The following is a 22,427-nucleotide window of genomic DNA, read 5'->3' on the forward strand; positions in this document are numbered from 1 at the left end:
TAAATAATAAAACGGTAGAATAATAATAGGAAACAGTATATAGATATAATGTATAAATAATTAAATATAGTAATAATGGAATTATATAGGCAAATACGGATAATAAAAGTCGTCGTGGGATGTGAACGTCGTAGCATATTGAAATGATAAATAGTATATATGTCGCATCCATTTAGTGAAATCGTTCATTTCATGAAGTGGACATCCACTTCATGAAATGTATCCATTTAGTGAAAATGACTTTTTACTACACCATATGGACAATTTTTTAACTCTTCATGAAGTGGATGAAATTCATTTTATCCACATTGTGTAAAATTACTATGAGTATTTTTGGTATTGGGTAATTGTACGAATTACACTAGGTAATTGAGTTTTAAATAAATATAAAAGTTGCTTTTTATAATCTGTAACTCGTACATTGTATAAACTAGTTTGTCAGTCGATCTGGTAATTTCAAGATAAGATATAAAATTACTGTACGGATATATAGTAATATACAGATGTAGATACAGATAGCGTATGATCAACGGCAGACAATTGTCAACGGGACAATTGTCTGCCAGTCTGTCTTATACCTGCAGTTGTTGGTAGTTATTGACATACTAATACGTTATTTTATAATATAATAAAATATGGAAAAAGTATTATTTTATGAAAAGCTGCAAGAATATTATGTAACGAAGCCGAAGAAAAAACCTTTTAGTCAAGATGAACAAATTCAAATGATCACCGAAATTGAAGCTGCTAAAACTAAAACGTAAGAATTTATTTAATTAAATAAATAAAAACCATAATATCAACATTACAAAATATGAGAGAAGAGAAATAACACGAATAGAATTTATTAAACGTATGTGCTATAATTATAAAAAGAAAAATTAAATATCCATATAATTTTATATTTATTGTATAAATTAATAATATAATGTAACTTATATAGCGTATGTAATAATATCATTATTATTATTATTACGTTTATCTATATTATATTGTACTATATTTTATTGTGAATAGGCCAATATTATTAAACTTTTAGGTAAGAACATTATCTATTCTCTCGTTGGTTTTTTACGATATTTTAATTTTAACGTGAATTAAAACTATGAGCATTTTTAAATATTTAATATTTTTCATTCTCATAATTTTTTTGATATTTTTAATGTATTTTTTAAAGTGATCACATACATAAAATAAAACTGAATACATTCTTACACTCAGCTCAGATTCTAATACATAATATCTATGTAATTTTTATACACAGTAATTTTTTATAAGTTATTATTATACTAGTATTTAATTACTTCGACGTTAAAAAATATGCTTAATTGAATTGATAAAAATTATAAATGAAATTATATATTTTTTTTTATCTTTAGATGTACGAAAACACGCCGAGAGTATTATTTACTCGCAACATATACAGTGTTTAAAGTTGCAGGCCAAAATTTTTTGATATACAAACCTACTGAAAATGAAGAAAATATTAGGTAATACAATGACAATATTATTTCATAAAAAAATATAATTTTTAATAATTTAAATTTTATTTATAGGTATATTGTAAGCTATGAAGATTTATATGACAAAATAAAGAGCTTTCATATAAATACTGGGCATGGTGGAAATGTTAAACTTCGAATGGCAATACAAAAAGAGTACTACATTCCGAGACCAGCTATCGAAATTTTTTTAACAGTATGTCAAACTTGTAGCTGTAAGAAGTCAATGAACCGCAAACTCGTTATTAAACCTATTACATCAAATGATTTTAACGAAAGAGGACAAGTGGACCTAATTGATTTTCAGTCTGTTCCAGATGGAAAGTATAAATGGATACTTAACTATCAGGATCACAATACAAAATTTATATCCCTCCGTCCTATGGAAAGTAAAATGGCTATAGAAGTCAGTACTCATTTGCTAAGTATTTTTCTAACATTTGGAGCGCCTAGTATTTTACAAAGTGATAATGGCCGGGAGTTTGTTAACTGTGTTATCGATGAATTAAAACAACTCTGGCCGGAGTGTGTTATTATACATGGACGTCCAAGGCATCCTCAGAGTCAAGGGAGTATTGAGCGGGCCAATCAAGACGTTGAAAATATGTTAAGAGCATGGATGCAAGACAATGTGTCCCAGAGATGGTCAATCGGTCTTCAATTTGTTCAGTGGCAAAAAAATTATTCATATTTATAATACAATTAACATTTTATTTTAATAATATATTTAGAAATAACGAATTACAAACAGTCTTTTGTTTCCTCTTTAAAATAATAAAAATAAAAAAAAATATAATAAAAAAAAATAAAACAAAAATATTATAAAATAAAATTATGGCATGTCCCAAATTTTACTTTTAACCATTGAATACGTTGGTTTAAATGATATACAATCAGTTATGGTCGTAGCCCGTTTCACCCAAAAATGATCGTACCTGTTTTGCCCAAATTTTGTTTTTATATGATTCCCGTTTCGCCCAGAGTAGTTTCGACCAATTTAAAATTAAGTTGGCAATAGTTCAGTCAAATATTATATTTTAGGAAACGTTATAAAACCTATATAGTAATAATCCAGTCGTTATCAAATTGAAATCGTAGCTTATCTTATCTAATTTAAAAAGGTACCTTACCAATAAATAAAACAAATTACATACTTAAAACTTATAAAAGTAATGAACAAAAAAGATTACCAGTATAGTGTGTCCGCGGAAACAGGGTACACTTTACCACTCATTACCCTGTACATATTTTTCAATTCTGTTTTCGGGACATTATATTAGACTATTGGATCTTTAATTTCGATGACTTACAATTTTTTTTACTCACGTATTTTACGCATGCGCAACACAACTTCACTTTTTTTAAATGACAACCCCTATTTTGAATGTCATTTTCGGATTAATGGATTTTTTTAAAGTAATTTTGATCTAACAAATATTACTCTCAATCCAATATTGACCGAATGAGAGCGATTTAAAATTTAAAAATAAAAACATTTAAAAAAATTATTTTGCTAACATTTATTTTTTAACTTTAATTTTATTATTTTAAACTCTACTACACATTTTTTATTTACAATTCAATTTACAAAAATCACTAACATAAGTTACCATTAGTTACCATAAGTCCCTCCATTATTTAAAACGCATGCTCCAAATCGACGTAATCATACATTCATGAACATATGAATATCTACCTATTTTATTTTTAGTTGTATTTATTTTTGTCATAATTTAAGAGTATTGGTCATTAAAGGTATTTTCGTAATCTACCCATGCCTATTAAAATACCATTACATAGGTATTTTTATATTTAAAGACCTATTACGATATTCATTATCAGAGTCGTGTGTCATTGCGGTCTTAGTAGTTCTACGTTTTCTGTTAGTATTGTCAATTGGTAATATAAAGTTTGTGTTTTGTCAAAATAAAAATTCAATCATGAATAATCATGAAAAAGTTCAGTTACTGTTAATTTATGGAAAATGTAACAGAAATGCACGTGAAGCAACAACGATGTACTCCCGCCAATATCCAGATAGGTACCATCCTCATTATACTTATGTTCAAAAACTTGAAAAGTCGTTAAAAGAAAATGGTTCGTTCAATAGAACAAATGCTGTTCAACAACAACCTCGTGCAAATCCAAATTTAAATGAGAATATTGAAAATCAAGTCTTGGCATAATATGTACATCTTAACCCACGTTCGTCTGTTAGACACGTTGGACGTGAAGTTGGCATATCCAAAACATCAGTTCATAAGATTTTAAAGAAATACAAACTACACCCTTACAAACCAGACTTTGTCCAACATTTACGTATAACAGACCCAGAAAAAAGGTTGAATTTTATTTCTTGGTTTACGGTGGCGTCTGAGAATGATCCATTATTAATAAATCATATTTTATGGACTGACGAAAGTAAATTTACTAATAATGGAGTATTAAACAAACAAAATAATCGTTATTGGTCGAATGAAAATCCTCACTGGGCTGTTCCTACAAACTTTCAAACATGTTGGGGTACCAACGTATGGATTGGTATGATTGGTGGAAAGTTACTAGGGCCTCATTTCTACGACGGAACTTTAACGGGAAGAAGATATTTAAATTTTTTGCGTGATGATTTGCCACTTTTTTTAGATGATTTACCCTTAGATACACGCAGAAACATGTACTATCAACAAGATGGGGCACCTGCTCATAATTCCCGAATCGTACAAGAATTTTTAAAAGTAAGATTTGGTGAACAATTTATTGCAACACACGGACCAGTAGAGTGGCCTCCAAGGTCACCTGACCTTACACCGTTAGATTTTTTTTTGTGGGGACATTTGAAAAATGCTGTGTATACTGATCCTCCAATCAACATTCAAGACTTAAAAAATAAAATTACACACGCTTGTAACCTATTGACTGAAAATCAAATACTGTCAGCAACTAATCGTGAATGTTCACGTCGATTTGAAGCATGGGTTTTAAATAATGGAGGGACTTTCGAACAATTTATCGAGTAACTTATTTTAGTGATTTTTGTAAATTGAATTGTAAATAAAAAATGTGTAGTAGAGTTTAAAATAATAAAATTAAAATTAAAAAATAAATGTTAGCAAAATAATTTTTTTAAATGTTTTTATTTTTAAATTTTAAATCGCTCTCATTCGGTCAATATTGGATTAAGAGTAATATTTGTTAGATCAAAATTACTTTGAAAAAATCCATTAATCCGAAAATGACATTCAAAATAGGGGTTGTCATTTAAAAAAAGTGAAGTTGTGTTGCGCATGCGTAAAATACGTGAGTAAAAAAAATTGTAAGTCATCGAAATTAAAGATCCAATAGTCTAATATAATGTCCCGAAAACAGAATTGAAAAATATGTACAGGGTAATGAGTGGTAAAGTGTACCCTGTTTCCGCGGACACACGGTATAGTGCGTACATAGTGCGTATATGCAACGTCGACGCGTAAACATATCACGAATTTTACTAAAATGGCTGTGTTTTTAAAAAGTAAAAGAGACAAAGATATGGTAATGTTTAATAATTATAAATACAATTTCGGTTTAAATAACGTAAATACATGTGAGGTTCGTTGGCGTTGTGTAAAACGTTCGTGTTCTGCCACGTTATAGGGTAAAGTAGGCAGTTATTGGCACCTTAAGGAAATTTCGATCTTTACCTAACCTATATCTTGTGTTTAACCATGGTTAAAATTACTGAATTCTCTTTGACTTTATTTAAAATGTTTTTATCTTTCTAAGTTGATTATCAAAATTGGTTTAGAAGTAATAGGTTTTTTTATATTTATAGTTCTTTACAAAAATATCAAAACATTTAGTTATTGGCAACATTGTTGAGGTTATTGGCACTCTCATCATTAGTTATTGGCACCCACTAAAATTATATGACAAATTATGTTTTAATTCTTTAGAGACTATTAGAAACTTAGTTATTTACTATTTTTTTGTTAAGAAAAAATATCTACAGGTATATAGGTATTGATAAATTATTGTACTTACCATTAAATTATTTTCTTTGAACAATAATGTATAATTATCTTAAAAATATATCACAGATCCTCATAATACTTAGGTACTACCTATGCAATGGTTGTTATAAATTGAATCACATACCAAATAGGTATTTTATAGTAAGCCAGAATTATTACCTACCCCATATTAGGTATATATTGTATAGTGATTACAATGCTAAACTGTCTACAATTATTTTTTTTAACGATTCCAGTTAGTGTTAGTGTATTACCTCTACACAGGTAATACAATTTACGAAAATAATTTCACATTTATAATGATTAAGTAGTAGGTCCTATGCAAAGTGTGCAACAATTTTTGTAACAATTAAAACAATATAAATCACTATTATTATTTAACATAATTTTTATTATAAATAAAAACAACAAAAGTATACCTAGCTAATAAAACAAATTTAAGAACCAAATAGGTAGTTAGGTTCTTGGTAGAACTTTAAATAGTATAATAATAATAAAAACATGAAAATCTTTTCAAAATTAGGTTATATAAAGAAAACAAGAAAATAATGTTTTCAAGAATAATCAAAAATAACAAAATAAGTATACAAATCTTGAGTAAGTTAATTAAAATATAAAATAATGAAATAAATATCAATATCAAAACAATAAAATAAAACTAATTATCTCTTTATATAGGAACATATCTAACAAATTTATAATTATAAAAACAACAAAAGTATATCTAAATAAAACAAATGTAAGTACCAAATAGGTAGGTAGGTTCTTGGTAGAACTTTGAATAATATAATAATAAAAAAAAAACATGAAAATCTTTTTAAAAATAGTTAATATAAAAAAATCAAGAAAATAACTTTTTCAAGAATAATAAAAACAAACTAAATAGGTATAAAAAAAATCTTATGCAAGTTAATCAGTATCAAAACATTAAAATAAAACTTAGTTAACAATTACCGATTTTTCACAACTTTGGCAAATAAAAAGTGTTTCATCACTACTGAGATCACAAAATGAATCATAGTTGGCACATTTTTGGTGGAATTTATCACAGCAAAAATTACATTCAATACCCAAGTTTGATTGTTCTATGTCAGTATTACATAATTTACAACATCCTGTTTTAATAATGCAACTGTTATAGATATTGCTACAAGGGTTTGGTGAACTTGGTAGTTCATCTATAATATTAAATGAATCCTTAAATTGTAAAGTTTCTACATTAATAGTTTGACTAGTCACTGTTTCTGGTTTATAATTTCTTCTTAAATCTGAAAATAAATTTTTTACAATATTTCTTTTATTTGTCTTTTTTGGTTTTGTTTCTTTCAATATTTTGTTTTCTTCCCTAGTTTTCTTTCTCATTTCTTTTTCTTCTTCAATAGACCCAAGCATTTTTTATAATCTATTTGATCTGGATTCCAAGGAAAGAAACCACATGCTTTGAAACCGTTTATTAGGGTACTACTTTTAACAGTAGTTTTTAATACAGCATCAAGTATCAGTGCAAAATCTTTTTTTGTCACCGAACTGTGCGGATTTTTATTTCGCCATTCTGATAAACCTTTTTTCCATCCAGATTTCAAAGGCCTAAATGCAGATACATCTGCAGGTTGTAAAATACGGGTTGCATTTGGGTATAATGCAATTAAAATTATTTTTAAGTCTGAACATATAGTACTTAATTGATATGTTAAGTGGCTTTTATGCCCATCAACAAAAAGAAGAACTGGAAATCGAATATTTTATCAACAAGAAACGGGTAGAAAATATTTGCTATATATTCATAAAAAACTTCTGCTTTCATCCAACCTGTATCTGACCGCCCAACTCCCCAATGAGGTGGTATTGTGTCAATTATATTTTGAGGTATTCTTTGATATTTATAAATGATCATTGGATTACACATCATTTATGCATCATGCATTAAATGTAAACATGGCAGTAATATTTTCTTTTTCATTCCCTTTAGCGATTTCATAAATATCTTTAGCCCCTCTAAGACAGATTTGGTTTTAGGGCAGAGTGAAAAACCAGTTTCGTCACCATTGAAAATTTTTTCTGGGTCATTTAAAATATCTACCAATTTTTCATCAGATAAATATGCATGAATGTCATTAAACCATTTTTTTATATTTTCTTCGCTCACATTTCCACTAGCAGAAGTTACATGCTCACTGGTTCATTGTGAAATTATAGGATTTCTTTTTAAAAATGCTTTATACCAAGTAATTCCTAAAATAAATAAATTATAAAAATTAATTTAAGCTAGTGGTGTCAAATACATGACATACAGTACCTAGGTATTCAATAGGTATACTAAATACTTTATTTTTCAAAATTATAAAAATAATATTCATTGATACATAAAAATATAAAGAAGATAAGTAATCTTAGGTAGTATTAAAGGCTTATACATGTAAGTATAAAATTTGAATTACTTAAATTAATAAATCCTTCCATTTTTATATTTGTTTATTAAACAAAATTATTTTTATAGAAACAAATTTACTTTTTTAGTGTACCTACATAATATTTATATTTGTTCAAATTATTTGACATGAAATATCCCACACTTTACTTATAATATAGGTATAATAATTACCTACTAATTAAAATATATTTTATAATTACTTACCAGACAAATTATTAGTAAACGGACTAGATCTTCCCTGGTCATTCAAAAACAATTTAACACTCTGTTGTAGATCCTCACGTCGCCTAGGAAATCCTTTTTTAGAACAATCTAGAAGCCATTTAACAAGTGATTTCTCTTCTTCAACACTCAAAACACTTGAAGGTCCACATGAAAATGTTTCTTTATCCCTATGTTTTATTCTAAATTGTAGAGTTGACCTAGCAACTCCAAATTGTTTGGCAGCAGCTTTTTTAGAAATTCCATTGTCTACTGCCTTTATGGCTTCTATCAGATTTAAATCAGAAAATGAATTTGATTTTTTTGGCATCTCTGTAAAGCAGTTTACATTGTAAATTAATAACTGCATTATTTGATTAAAATAGTAATAAATTAGGTATCTACCTATAGTCTAATTAAAATCTCAATTTGGTTATATAGACAATTCTGATAAATCTTAATGCCAATAATGTAATTATGTATTTTAATGTTGATTCAGTTATTGGCAGGCCATGACAATTACTGAAAATCATGAAAAAAGCATACTAGTTATTGTCAACTTCTTTAAAACAAATTTAAAAATTAAAATTGATTAAATAAATTTGTTGATTGCATTCTAAATATTCTTAAAATTCATTAAATAATATCACTAACATTTAACGCTATTATACAATGGAATAAAAGCTTAAATTCATACCAAAATATATTACGAAAATAATTTAATTTCTTACTTGTTTCCACGGCGAGCTGAGGCGTAGTTTTGTCTTTGTGTTTTCAATATTAATCAGCAATCATAGAATGTTGATAATTTTTGGAGCGAAAATTAATCAGTTTAACCAATTGATAAAAAACAAATGATTAATTTAAAAGATAAAAACACTTATTTATCAGCAAAACAAATTCACTATGCCAATAACTACACCAGTGCCAATAACTACCTACTTTACCCTATACTTTTGGTTCTAAAGTTGTAAATGAAGAAAATATTTTATTATCTGATCAAGATCGCCACACTCATATACCATGCAATGATTCAGATATAAACTGTAGGTGGTATTAATAAATATATTTTATCGCCTATACTCTTTGTTTTCCAAAAATTTTACGCACTATTATACGCCGTAATTTTTTTTCAATTTATTAACACATTTTTCAAAATATATTTATTATTACCACCTACAGTTTATTTTTAAAATTATTACACATGTTTTTTATGAATTCATAACGAGTTATTTCATTTGATCGGTACCTCGTTATTTGTTTCTGATTGTGAACTTTCCTTTTAATTATATTCGCATCTTTTGATGTCTTTGGTATTTTAACGCTATTGATTTTATATACGTATCAGTTTGAACAAAGTTTTTCACAACATTTAACCAACTTAATATAGATGGAGAATTAGAATAAAAATGGTCATTGAAGAACGAATGAAACGACTCGCACGCATTCGTTGTAAGCAGAATACCCCATTTTTAAAACCACGAATGGTAAACATTTGTGTAAAAAATCGCGCACAATATTGAAAAGTTCCATCCTTATAAATATTGTCTACCGTATTTAAAAATATTAAATTAGTCGTACAAGAAAAAATAATAACATTTTTTTCTTGATTATTTATTAAAACAAATGGTTAATTTTTTGAGGTTACAGTTTCAGATGTATTTAAAGCCATGTGTGCTTCAATTATATTACTTGGCAACACAGGAAGAACTTTACGTCTACTTTTATATATTACTTTTCTAATTGTATTAAAATTGTTTGATGTTAGGCCATCAGCAAGTTGAGAGTTCTGTTCTAATTCTTTTAAAATACATTTTTTTGGTTATATAAAAAGTTCTTCCGAAGCTTTTCGTTTACAAGTTGTACTCACCATTTGCCGGTTTATATCTGAATCATTGCATGGTATATGAGTGTGGCGATCTTGATCAGATAATAAAATATTTTCTTCATTTACAACTTTAGAACCAAAAGTATAGGGTAAAGTAGGTAGTTATTGGCACTGGTGTAGTTATTGGCATAGTGAATTTGTTTTGCTGATAAATAAGTGTTTTTATCTTTTAAAATATTAATTTTTTTTTAACGTGGCAGAACACGAACGTTTTACACAACGCCAACGAACCTCGCATGTATTTACGTTATTTGAACCGAAATTGAATTTATAATTATTAAACATTACCATATCTTTGTCTCTTTTACTTTTTAAAAACACAGCCATTTTAGTAAAATTCGTGATATGTTTACTCGTGGTGTTTTCTAGATAACGCTAAATGATACTCAAATATTTAACTGAACTATTGCCAACTTAATTTTAAATTGGTCTAAACTACTCTGGGTGAAACGGGAATCATATAAAAACAAAATTTTGGCAAAACGGGTACCCGGACGAAACGGGTACGGTCATTTTTGGGTGAAACGGGTCCCGCCCTCAGTTATGGAGTTTTTAGTTCTAAGGATTCCAACTATCGATTGGGTTTGCAATTTATTGCGATGTAGGGTCTTTATGTTTTTTAAATCACTAAATAAACGCTCAACCGAGGCATTTAAAAAAGGTAAAATCAGTAATAGTCTCATCATTATACATATATCGGAAAATAAATTTCACCTAAAGAATTTTTTAATAAAAACACTTTTCTCCAATATGTCATAATATCACTTGAATTAGAATTAGAATTCAAGGGTTCATCCATAAGTGCCAATTCTCTCCATTCCTGATCAAGCATTTCAAGACTACTTATTAACGAATTTAATACTGTAAATCGTTTAATTACATGACTTATCGATTTTATACTAAATGTTTTAATTACTGCGGGGTCAGATATAGCTATACATTTAAAAACAGGGTCATCAAATATAAACCTTTTTTTAATATCTACTACTAGCTCAATATAGAACTCTTGGCAAGATTTAAAAAAATTTATTATTTCGTTGGAATCAATAGAATTGTTACTTTTTAAATTTAAGATACTGGCTGTAGCATTTACGCCAGTATAAATATCAGTTATAGGAATATAATATTGAATGACATTTGGTGAAACCGTCACGATTGAATCAAAAGATCTAATATATTCAATATTCATATAATTCATTACTAATGTTTTTAATAATTTTTCCGTTTCCAGTTTCAACAGATGTAGTAGTGGGCCTTCACTTTGAAATAAAGTATTAAAATTTGTGAGAGTAAAAGAATTTTCTATACTTAAATGTATTTGTTCAATTATTTTAGAAGGGTCCTCAAAACTAGCAAGTCTAAAGTACTCTTTTAGTGCAGGGAATTGTTGTAAGACCCTATCTACGCAGGCTTTCAGTGACAACCAACGAGTTGTGGCTGGCGATATAATTTTATGAATTTCAACATGAAAAAATTCTTGAAATTCTTTATACTTTACTTGTCGAGAATGGCTTCTACTGAAGTGTGATTCAATGTTTCGTAGTAGGTCTTCAATAGATCGAGGAAGCTTTAAGCATGCTTTTGAGGATGATAAATGTATCATATGACATGAACACACTTAATGCATGCTATATCTGGTATAGCAGTTTTAAGGTTTGTAAAAACCGAATGAATTGACCCAGTCATAGGTTGTATCAGATGAAAATTCAACAAACATGTCTTTTGGAATTCCTTTATCGTCAAGGCATTTGAGCAACAATTCAGTCAGATGATCTGCAGTACCTATTAATAAACAAAAATGTTAAAATTAAGTAAGACTTGGAAGTTAATTCATAGTTCATAAAATACATGTAATATAAATAATTACTTGAAGATGTTTCTACCATGTCTAAGAATCGAGTTTTAAACATAATCGTTTGGGTATCAAAATAGACTATAATAATTGCACATTGTTTAATTTCTGCCATGTCAGTTGTTTCATCCATAATTAAGGAGTAAAATGTACCAGGCATTTTAAGAGTGTTACATAGGTCATTGAGGAAATTTTTACCCAACACTTTCTGCATGACTGCTATTGTTTTTGTCCTCGCTAGACATATTTTTTACAATTTTCGAATCATGGAACATAGATTTGCATAATGGAATAAGTTGGTCTGTTAAAGATAGAGGTAAACTTTTTGTTGCAAGGAAAGCAGTCATTTTAATTTCAGCAATCCTTGTTTTTTCTGTTAAAGATGACATCTTGAAAACTTCACCTACACTCTTTTGTTGATAAACTTGTCTAGAATTTGTAGTATGCTTAGGCGATGAACCATGTCGTTTTATCTCAGTAAGATGTGAACTCATTGACGAGTTACACACATTACAATATGCGAAATCTTTTCCAGTAGCATCTGTTTTGTGTACTAACCATTTCGCAAATTCTTCCTTCTCAAGCCATTTAGCACTAAACTTTCTTACATTCTTTGAAGTTTTTTTGTTTTCAGTCTCCGGATCGTCTGTTTCATTTTTAAGACTGTTGGAAAAAACTATATTGTTATTGTAAACTACGTCATGTGAGAAATTTTTTAAAACTTTAAAAATAATAAAACAACCATAATCTAATAAATCATATCGTATAGTTTAATAATTATATATTTTTATTTTATTTTTTTATTATATTATAATTTTATCAATATTCATTAATAGAGATCAATGGTGTATAATACGAGTAAAAAAAAATTATAAAGCATATCAGAATTTTAAAATATACATAGTATTCAAATAAGTTTTTTTTGATTAATTTTTAAATTAAGATACACACCCACACAAATGTATTGTCTCAACATAATCCGATATCATATACGACCAAAAATAAGTGACAGACTTTTGTGCATATTATATAAAACTCGAATTAACACATACGTTGCTATTTTGTTGTAGGTTTCAAATAATGTCATGTGGAAACCTTGTGGGAAAAAATACCCAATGACTAAAATCATTATCTGAAATTTAGTTTTAAATTATCTAAAATAAAAAAACCAACATTGGATAAATTTTTTATATTATAAATAAATATTCAGAAAAAAAAATAGTTAAAACATTTACAATATATTAAAAAAAAACTAACACATCACCAATATAATAATAAAAACTAAGCCCTGGAGTATATTATAATAATATTTGTCTATTTTACAACAGTATACTACTAATTACAATATTGAATAAATAAAAAATATAAATTATAATTTTTTTTTTTATAAATTAAAACATTATATATTATTAATTTTACTTAAATAATCGTCGATAATATTGTCCGGTCTTTGTATCGGCAGTGGTATGAGTTCTGTAGCTATAGATTTGATTTTGTCGTTTAACATTCGCATTCGATCTATTCGACTGAAATTTATCAACCAGTTGTGTATGTTTACTAATTCTTCACGAACGTTTATCAAATTGTATATTGCGTCTCCTACGGTATCATTATAATAATTGCGAATTATACTGTGGTTGATGGTCCATATAAACGCTCTAACAAAAGGCACAACGCTGACGGGAAATTTTCGATAAAACCGTTCGTCGCACACGATATAAACACCCAGAGCCATGATTGGAGATTTGAATACATTTTTCATCCTAATAAATATAAATTTAACAGTACGTACTGTACAATTACATAATTTTAACAATATTTCTGCAAATCTTTGAAACGTTTCTTCGGTTATCAATAAATATCAAGCGGCCCGTAATTGTAACGAGTTTTGAACAAAATCGTCTTGGTCTAGTGATATGGGTGCGAATGAAAGCAACTCGGTGTGATAATTTCTTATAACAGGTGGAACTATGATAGTCTTGTTATTAGATATGTTTTGCGGAAACATGTTTACCGTATACTGTACGTCTGTACTGTCTGGATCATACGATAAATTATATAATAGAATAATGAAAAATAATTAATTAATTATAATAATTATAGGATTTACTACGCATATCAAAAAGTGACTTACAAGCAGAGATGAAAGTGGCACTTAATCTTTTGAGTAGTAAAAAAACCGATTTCAATTTGAATGATGTCAAAGAAGTCGTTGAAAATCAAACGTATCTAAACCTGTTTAAATTGTTACAAGTGGCTTTATCTATAAAGTTCAGCCACTTGTGAGAGATAATTTTCTTCAATGCGAAGAATAAAAAATTGGCATAGGTCCTCCATAACGCAAGATCGCTTTACATTTTTATCCATTTTGAATATAGAAAGAGATATTACTAACAAAGTAAATGTGGATGATATTGATATCCAATAGGTTCTACAGTCTCACCTGAACAGGTTAAGGAATAGTAACCACAGGGCGAAATACTCAGATTTAATATTTAAATCCAGTAATCAAAACGTAGTACATATTTCTAATTTTTGGAACAACCACAAAGAATAGCCTACAGAAGAAATATAATCGTAATTATATGAATATGATAATATGATATTATGTGGTTATTACTTATAACATATCTTTAGTCCCGGGTAGAAAAGGCTTAAGTCAATTTTTCACAAAAAAATTTTTTCCGGAAAATTTAAAGCTTGATTTTTGGTGATTTTTTTGGTCCAATTGGCATAAGTCAGTGACGAATATTACTAATATTATTGAAAAAATAAATAGAGAATATCTCAACATGATCGTTTCTACGTTCAGTAGAAAAGGCGTATGTTGACTTATGCCATTTATACCATTTTATTGCTCAGGTACATAAGGCTTAATATGACTTACGCCTTTTGTAGTGTAATATTATATCTCATGTAAAAATGGCATAAGTCAATGATAAAAATTAATTTATTACTATAAAAATATAATATTATAATCGGTATTAATGATTACAGAATTTAATCTCTCATAATAATATTATATGATAAGTTTAAACAGCAGTTATACCAACAGAAAAAACAATAATATTTGGCCATTGCCGTGGTACTTACATAGAGTTATTTATAAGAAAAAACAATTTATTTTTGTCTATATTTCATTCTTTTGATAGAATGATAATGAGTTTGCGTTCCAATATTAGTTTATTGTTGACACTTGACATTTTTATGGTCAATTTTGATTTATTTAATAACTCTGGTTTTGAACTGAACCTTTTTTTTGAGTTAAAAACAACAAAATGAGGAAAAGAACTATTCAAATGGTCGATATGACTAGTTCTTCAAAGCATTGTAAACCAGGTAATATTATAAATAATAAAATTATAATAATAACAAATTAAATTAATATTAGTGTTATACTTAATAGACAGCAATCAACACTACAAAAGGAAAAACAGAATATTCTCAGATGATTCAGGTAAAGTACAACATACTTAAATCATACTTATCTATTAAATTATAATAATTATTACAATTCAAAAAATTATTATTAACAGATACTTCTGTGGATGACACTGACAATGATAAAGACTTTAATCCAAATTTACAACCATATGTATCAAATGAATCAGATTTATCAGGGCATGAAGATGAAATTCATACATTAATGCAAGACTCATTTATAAGTAATATGGTCAACGAATCCTCTAATGGTGATTTACATTTTATTTTTACAATTTAAAATATAATTTCATGCTGTAAAGCCAAAATTAAATTATGATGATAATAATATTATGATCACACCATTTTGAGTAGGTACCTATTATGAAAAAGAAAATTATTGAAAATGTACTTATGTATTTTTAATTATTGATAATAGGTTTTCTACAAGATAATTTAGAAGGAGGAACTTTAACACTTTTAAACAACTTAAGTGAGTATAAAAATAGTTTTATTAAGATACAATATATCAAGCACAATAATAATAAAGAGAGTAGTTAATTTGAAATAGTTATATAAAGTTATGAAAAATGATTTAAAAAGTTATGAAACATAATATTTTAGTAAAAATATTTTATTTAAAAGTAATAATAATAGTTCTACTATTATCATACTTATTTTTAGTATTTTGCTATTATAAAAAATGTAAAAATAAATGTTAAAAGTATTTGAATAATATTTAAAATACTTAATTTAATGGTATTTAAGTACTTGATTGGTCTTAGTCAAGTCTTGATCAGTATGTTTCAGTAATTTTTTTAACATTAAAATTAGGTCCAGACCAACCAATAGTATTATGTGATGATACCAGAGTATCTCCTGAAGAAACTATTCAGGCTGACATAGGTAAATATAAATAATTATAAATATGTTTTGTAAAACTGAATTTAAGTAATCTCAATTTATTAGATTAGTTTTTATATCATATCAAAATTAATTTATTAGATTATGAAGTACATGATGGCTCATTGCAAGAGGCACCATTCCATAATACTACAGGTAGGTATTTAAATAATTATAATATTAAATAAACTACAAACTATAATTTAATGAATTATCATATTTTTTAGATAGTGAAGATGACATAGTGACACAAGCTAATGAACATATTAATACTGATAAACCTTTTGGAAGAAAAATTAGAAAGTTACGCACAACAAACCGTCAAAAAGGATTACCTTATGTTACTGCAAAAGGTAAAAGTATACCTGGTCGTTCTAATGAAAAGCCTTTACAAGAATGTCGCTTGAATTGTAAAAGTTGGTTAGAACCTCATAAAAATACTATTTTTAATGAGTATTGGAGTCTTGGTTGTAATACAAGAAGACTAGACTATATCGCTGCAGCAGAAACTAAAACAAAAACTGTAGTTACAAGAAAAAGAGTCGACACATCATTAAAAGAAAGAAATGTTACTTATCATTACTACTTTACTATTGATGGTAATCGTAAAAAATGTTGCAAAAAATGTTTTTTAATCACTTAAGACGAGAAAGAAAAATTTGTTAGAACAGTTCTAGAAAACAAGTACACAAATTCAGTTACAGGTATAGCAAAAAAAGATCAACGAGGACTTGGACCTTCACCAAATAAAAAAACTGAAGCTGCTATCATAGATGTACATAAACATATTCTTTCATTCCCAGCATACGAAAGCCATTATACACGTAAAACAAATAATAAAAAGTATTTAGCATCTCATCTTAATCTTAAAAAAATGTACGAATTATACCGGTTGACAACATCTGAACCAGTTGGAAGAACAATATATGAAAGAGAATTTAAAACTACCAATTTATCTTTTAAAGTGAAAAAAGCCGACACCCAGTTCCGTCTTTACCCTATGGGCACGTGGGGCACGTGCCCAGGGCCCCCATCCAAATGGGGCCCCCGGCCAAATCGAAATTACAATTTTAAATTGTAATGTTTTAGCCGTTACCGATCCTATACGATTACGACGGTTATCGGCAACGACTCGCGGAGTATGCTTCGATCGGGAGCGGGAGGGGTTACCCACACAAATGCAAGAAACTACAACAAGTTTTATATAATATATAAATCAATTACTGCAGTGCCAATAATCTATATCAGTTTCCACCTGCCCGCATTATGTTTATGTACTAGATTAGTTATCTTATCTTAATTATGTCAAAGCAGTGAATTGAATAGGAATTTTATTTTGAACGTTTTCAGTAAATACACATTACACAATAAAACTGACTGTCAGTATAAGTGCGCCGTTTGTCCGTTTCGTTTAGTTTATTTAACTATAATAAAAATATAAAATATAACATTTTATTAGTGTCTGTAATAGAGTTGTAGTCTCATTTAATTATGTCAAAAAGGACATATTTGAGTGGTTCAGACAAAAGAAAAAAAATTGCGATCCAAAAAGAAAAAATTAACAAATTGCCTAAGCTTACTTCATTTTTTACACTCGAGGAAACTAACAGGCAGAATGAGTTTTCGACCTCGTTATATCAAGGTACCTCTAAATTTGAAAGTCCAGAAATTGGACCCACTTTTAATGATACAACTAGTGTTTTGAGTTCATCAACTCCAAATTTTACTACAAATACACATATAGAAAATATATCTCACGACCCTGGTACTTACTGTGATGATATTTTAACTGAAGAAAAACGCGATATTTGGATACTCAAAGGACCAGAGTTTTTCCAGAATAGTGACTTCTCCGAAACTTTTACAAGTTTTTCAGATGTAAGTGGTAAAACAAAAACTAGAAGCTTGACTAGAAATGTTTTCACCCGCAAATTGACGAATGGAGAGTGTGTAGAAAGAAGTTGGCTCATATATTCGCCGTTGAAGAAATCTGTATATTGTTATTGCTGTCGTATTTTTAATTATACTATTACTATAGGCAACAGTTTGAGTTCTTCTAATGGATACAAAGATTGGAAACATATTAGTAACTTTTTAATGGAGCATGAGAATAGTTCACTACACAAGCAATCAATGATGAAGTATGTCTCAAGAAGCAAAACTATTGCTCGAGTGGATAATGGATTGATTTCTCAATACAATGCTGAAATCAATTATTGGAAGAATGTACTCAAAAGGATTGTTGCTGTGGTAAAGTTTTTGGCTTCAAGGGGACTTGGATTTCGTGGTGATAATGAAATGTTGGGATCTCAAAATAACGGTAATTATTTGGGATGCTTAGAATTAATAAGCGAATTTGACCCTTTTCTAGCTGATCATATACAAAACTACGGAAGTCGTGGAAAAGGAAGTACATCATATTTGTCTGCAAATATTTGCAACGAATTTATTAATATAATGGGGGAAAAAGTGTTAACAACAATTATTAGTGAAATAAAAGCAGCAAAATACTATTCAATAAGCGTCGATTCCACTCCAGATCTATCTCATGTGGACCAACTCACTTTTATTGTACGGTTTGTTAAAGACGGAAAGCCTATTGAGAGATTTTTGCAATTTTTGCCTATCGAAGAGCATAAAGCGCAATATATAGCAGATACGGTTTTAAACTTTTTGGAAGACCATAAAATTCCAATAAAAAATTGTCGTGGGCAGAGTTACGACAACGCAGCAAATATGGCAGGAAAGTATTCTGGGCTACAGGCAAGAATTAAAGAGCAATGTAAATTTGCAATTTTCGTCCCGTGTGCAGCACATTCATTGAACCTGGTAGGGGTCCAAGCGGTTGGATGTGTTTCAGAAGCAGTATCATACTTTCAATAAGTCCAGAAATTGTTCAATTTTTTTTCAAGTTCAACCAATCGATGGAAGATATTAAAAGGATGTTTAGGCGGACAAAAAGTTCTGAAAAACTTATCTGAAACCAGATGGTCGGCACGAGCTGATGCTATTAATGCTTTGCACAATGGTTATAATCATATTTTTGAAGCTTTATTATTAATTGCTTAAAACACCGATCAATCAGCAGAAACGAAAAACGAGGCACAAAGTCTTGGCAAAAAAATGGAAAAATTGGAGACCGTTATCCTAACTGAGACATGGAATGACCTTCTGGGAGCTATAAATAAAACAAGCTTAAGTTTACAGAATAATACTATAACAATGGACGTTGCAACAAAACTGTTTGCATCACTTAGCGAGTATATTAGTAATGCACGCAATAATTTTGATCAGTATGAATCGGCCGCCAAAGAAATTAATCCAAATTCTGACTATAAAGATAAATTTCAAAGAATAAGAATTCGAAGCACACGTATTACTTTTTTGGAAAATCCATCAGAGACTGTGCAGTTGAGTGGTAAAGAAAAATTTTATGTAGAAACGTTCCTTCCCATAATCGACACGCTAAATACACATTTAATGCAACGATCGGAATCGTACAAAGAAATTAATGAACGTTTTAGTTTTTTTACTCAGTTACGAACAATTGAACCTAATCATTTGAAAAAAAAATGCAAAGAATTGGCAGATTTCTATTGTGAAGACATAAACACTAATGAGTTAAATTCAGAATGTTTTCATTTAAGGGAATACTTGAAAACCTTCAAAAATGAATCCATGGACTTAAGTATCTTAGACATACATTCTTTAATAAAAGCAGACAAATTAGCAGAAACATTCCCAAACGTGGAAGTTGCCACAAGGATTTTCCTTTGCCTCATGATCACCAATTGCAGTGGGGAGCGCTCATTTTCACAACTAAAAAGAATAAAAAACGAATTATGAACAACTATGTTGCAAGAACGGTTAACCAATTTGTCAATAATGTGCATAGAAAGTGATCTCCTTCAAAAACTAGACTTCGAAGATATAATTGAAGATTTTGCACATCAGAAATCTCGAAAAAAGCCGTTGCTTACTTAACGATACACATAAACGATAAACATATAAACATAAATAATAATAATAAACACATAAAAATAAAATATAAGTTTCATTGTTTTTTTTTATTCAGTGAAATGTACATAGTTTTTAATTAATATTAAATAAATCATATTAAATAAACTTTTGATATTTTTATTCAACTTTTGTAGGCCTACTAAAAGGGCCCCTTTAGCTCCAGGTGCCCATGGGCCCCTGCAAAGCTTAAGACGGCCCTGCCGACACCTGTCACAAATGTGATTCGTTTAAAATGAGAATTGAAATGGAACAAAATGCTGAAATCAAAATAAATTTAATTAATGAGCGTGATAAGCATATTAAAAATGCTGATGACGCTTACAGTTTCAAACGCCTGGACAAAGAAAAATCAAAATTGGATTCAACAAATATTTGCATTACTTTTGATCTTCAACAATGCTTGCCAACACCATTTTTGGAGACCTCTGTGGCATTCTATAAACGTTTGTACTGGACATATAATTTAACAACACACAATCACGCATCAGGACAAGCTTCCTGTTATTTGTGGCATGAAGAAGTTGCTCGTAGGGGAGGCAATGAAATTGCATCATGTGTTTTCAAGGACCTTATGAAACTACCAGATACTATAAAAACAGTTACTTTATATTCTGATTCTTGTGCAGGACAAAACAAGAATTCCCACATGGTCAGTATGTTCTTTGCTCTATTATCAAAAAAGAAAACGTTACAAGAAATCAATCACAAATTTTTAGAGCCAGGACATACACATATGGAGTGTGATTGTGATCATTCACTTATTGAAAAACAAAAAAAAAAGTCAGAAACCATTGTAGCTTATCCAAGGGATTGGGCTACATTAATAAGTTGTACTAACAAAAAAAAACCATTTCATGTAGATGAAATGAAACAAAGTGAAATATATGACTTTGGTAAGATTGTAAAAGGCCCTTTAGTCATGAGAAAGACTAATGAAGATGGCAATAAGTTTATTTGGCACGATGTTTCATGGGTCAGATACTGTGCATCAATGTTGGGTAAGCTATTGTATAAAACCAGTCTAAGTGAAGAAGAGGAATTTAAAACTTTAAATATGATTCGAAGAGGCTCAAAAAATATGGCAAATATTATATCATTAGATCCAGCTTAAAAAAAGATTTAATTGATTTACTACCATTAATACCGAATATTTATCATGCATTTTATAAGAATTTAAAGGACGATCAAAATGAAGATGCTTCATATGACCCAGACTTGAGTGAAAGTGATTAATAATGTGATTCATTAAACAATTTTTAATTTTATTATGTTGTAATATTTTAAAAATATAACATTTTTTTTTTCAATTATTATATTTTATACTGTTTTAATTTTATTTAATGTATTAGTTTAGTGTACTTGATGAGTCACTTGAAGTTTGTTAAAGTTCTTAATATTTTTTTTCAATTATTATAATATTATTTTATACTGTTTTTATTTCTTTAAAATGTTGAATTAGTTTAGTGTACTTGATGAGTCACTTGAAGTTTGTTAAAGTTCTTAATATTTTTTTTTTTTGAATTATAATGTTTTGTATTAATTGTATTTCTATAATATTGTAGGTGCCAACTGCCAACATTGTATTAGTGTAGGTACTTTATGAGTGAGTACCTATCTGAGAGTTGTAAAAGTAATACATTTTTTTTTTCATAAAAATAATAAATTAATATACTATAATTATTGGTTATTAGTTTATTACTATATTCTATGTATTAGACATTAGTGTACCTGTTCTGTGATATTTTTATCTGATAATTTATTTATTTGAAAAGTCATGTACAAAAGTCAAAATAAGTGAACTCAAAAGGGCATAAGTCGTGGACAAGAAGGGCATAAGTCAGTAAAAGAGAAATCAAAAGAGCATAAGTCGTGGACAAAAAGGCTTAAGTCAAAACTAGTGAAATCAAAAGGGCATAACTACAGTTATCTCGTTAAATATTCATAGTATCAAGAATTTTAATGGTTACATGTATTAGGAATGTAATATATACAAAATAAAAATACCTTAAATATCTAAGGATATAATGAACTTACACGTAGGAATTTTCAAACATTGTTACTGCTGTCTCAAAAAGTTGGTCAAATTGACTTATGCCCTTTCTACCCGGGACCAAAGATATATGCATGGATCGTGCGCGGTATCTGGATATTGGCGGATGGCGTGTGGCATATATTGGAAATATGATAATGAGATACAATT

At 28.6% G+C, this 22,427-nt stretch overlaps 2 protein-coding genes across 2 annotated transcripts; both read left to right on the top strand.

The window, feature by feature from the left end:
- Window positions 1-635: 635 nt before the first annotated feature.
- LOC132947790 (KRAB-A domain-containing protein 2-like) lies at window positions 636-2,199 on the top strand. The gene is made up of 3 exons (XM_061018024.1): window positions 636-760; window positions 1,380-1,490; window positions 1,557-2,199. Exons 1-3 carry the CDS (start codon window positions 636-638, stop codon window positions 2,197-2,199), a joined length of 879 nt encoding a protein of 292 aa, XP_060874007.1.
- A 17,131-nt stretch (window positions 2,200-19,330) lies between these two features.
- LOC132947797 (uncharacterized) lies at window positions 19,331-20,053 on the top strand. Its single transcript, XM_061018029.1, has one exon. The coding sequence runs from the start codon at window positions 19,331-19,333 to the stop codon at window positions 20,051-20,053; it is 723 nt and encodes a 240-aa protein (XP_060874012.1).
- Window positions 20,054-22,427: the final 2,374 nt, after the last annotated feature.

This window comes from Metopolophium dirhodum, chromosome 1 (assembly GCF_019925205.1).
Source record: "Metopolophium dirhodum isolate CAU chromosome 1, ASM1992520v1, whole genome shotgun sequence".
Lineage (NCBI taxonomy): Eukaryota > Metazoa > Arthropoda > Insecta > Hemiptera > Aphididae > Metopolophium > Metopolophium dirhodum.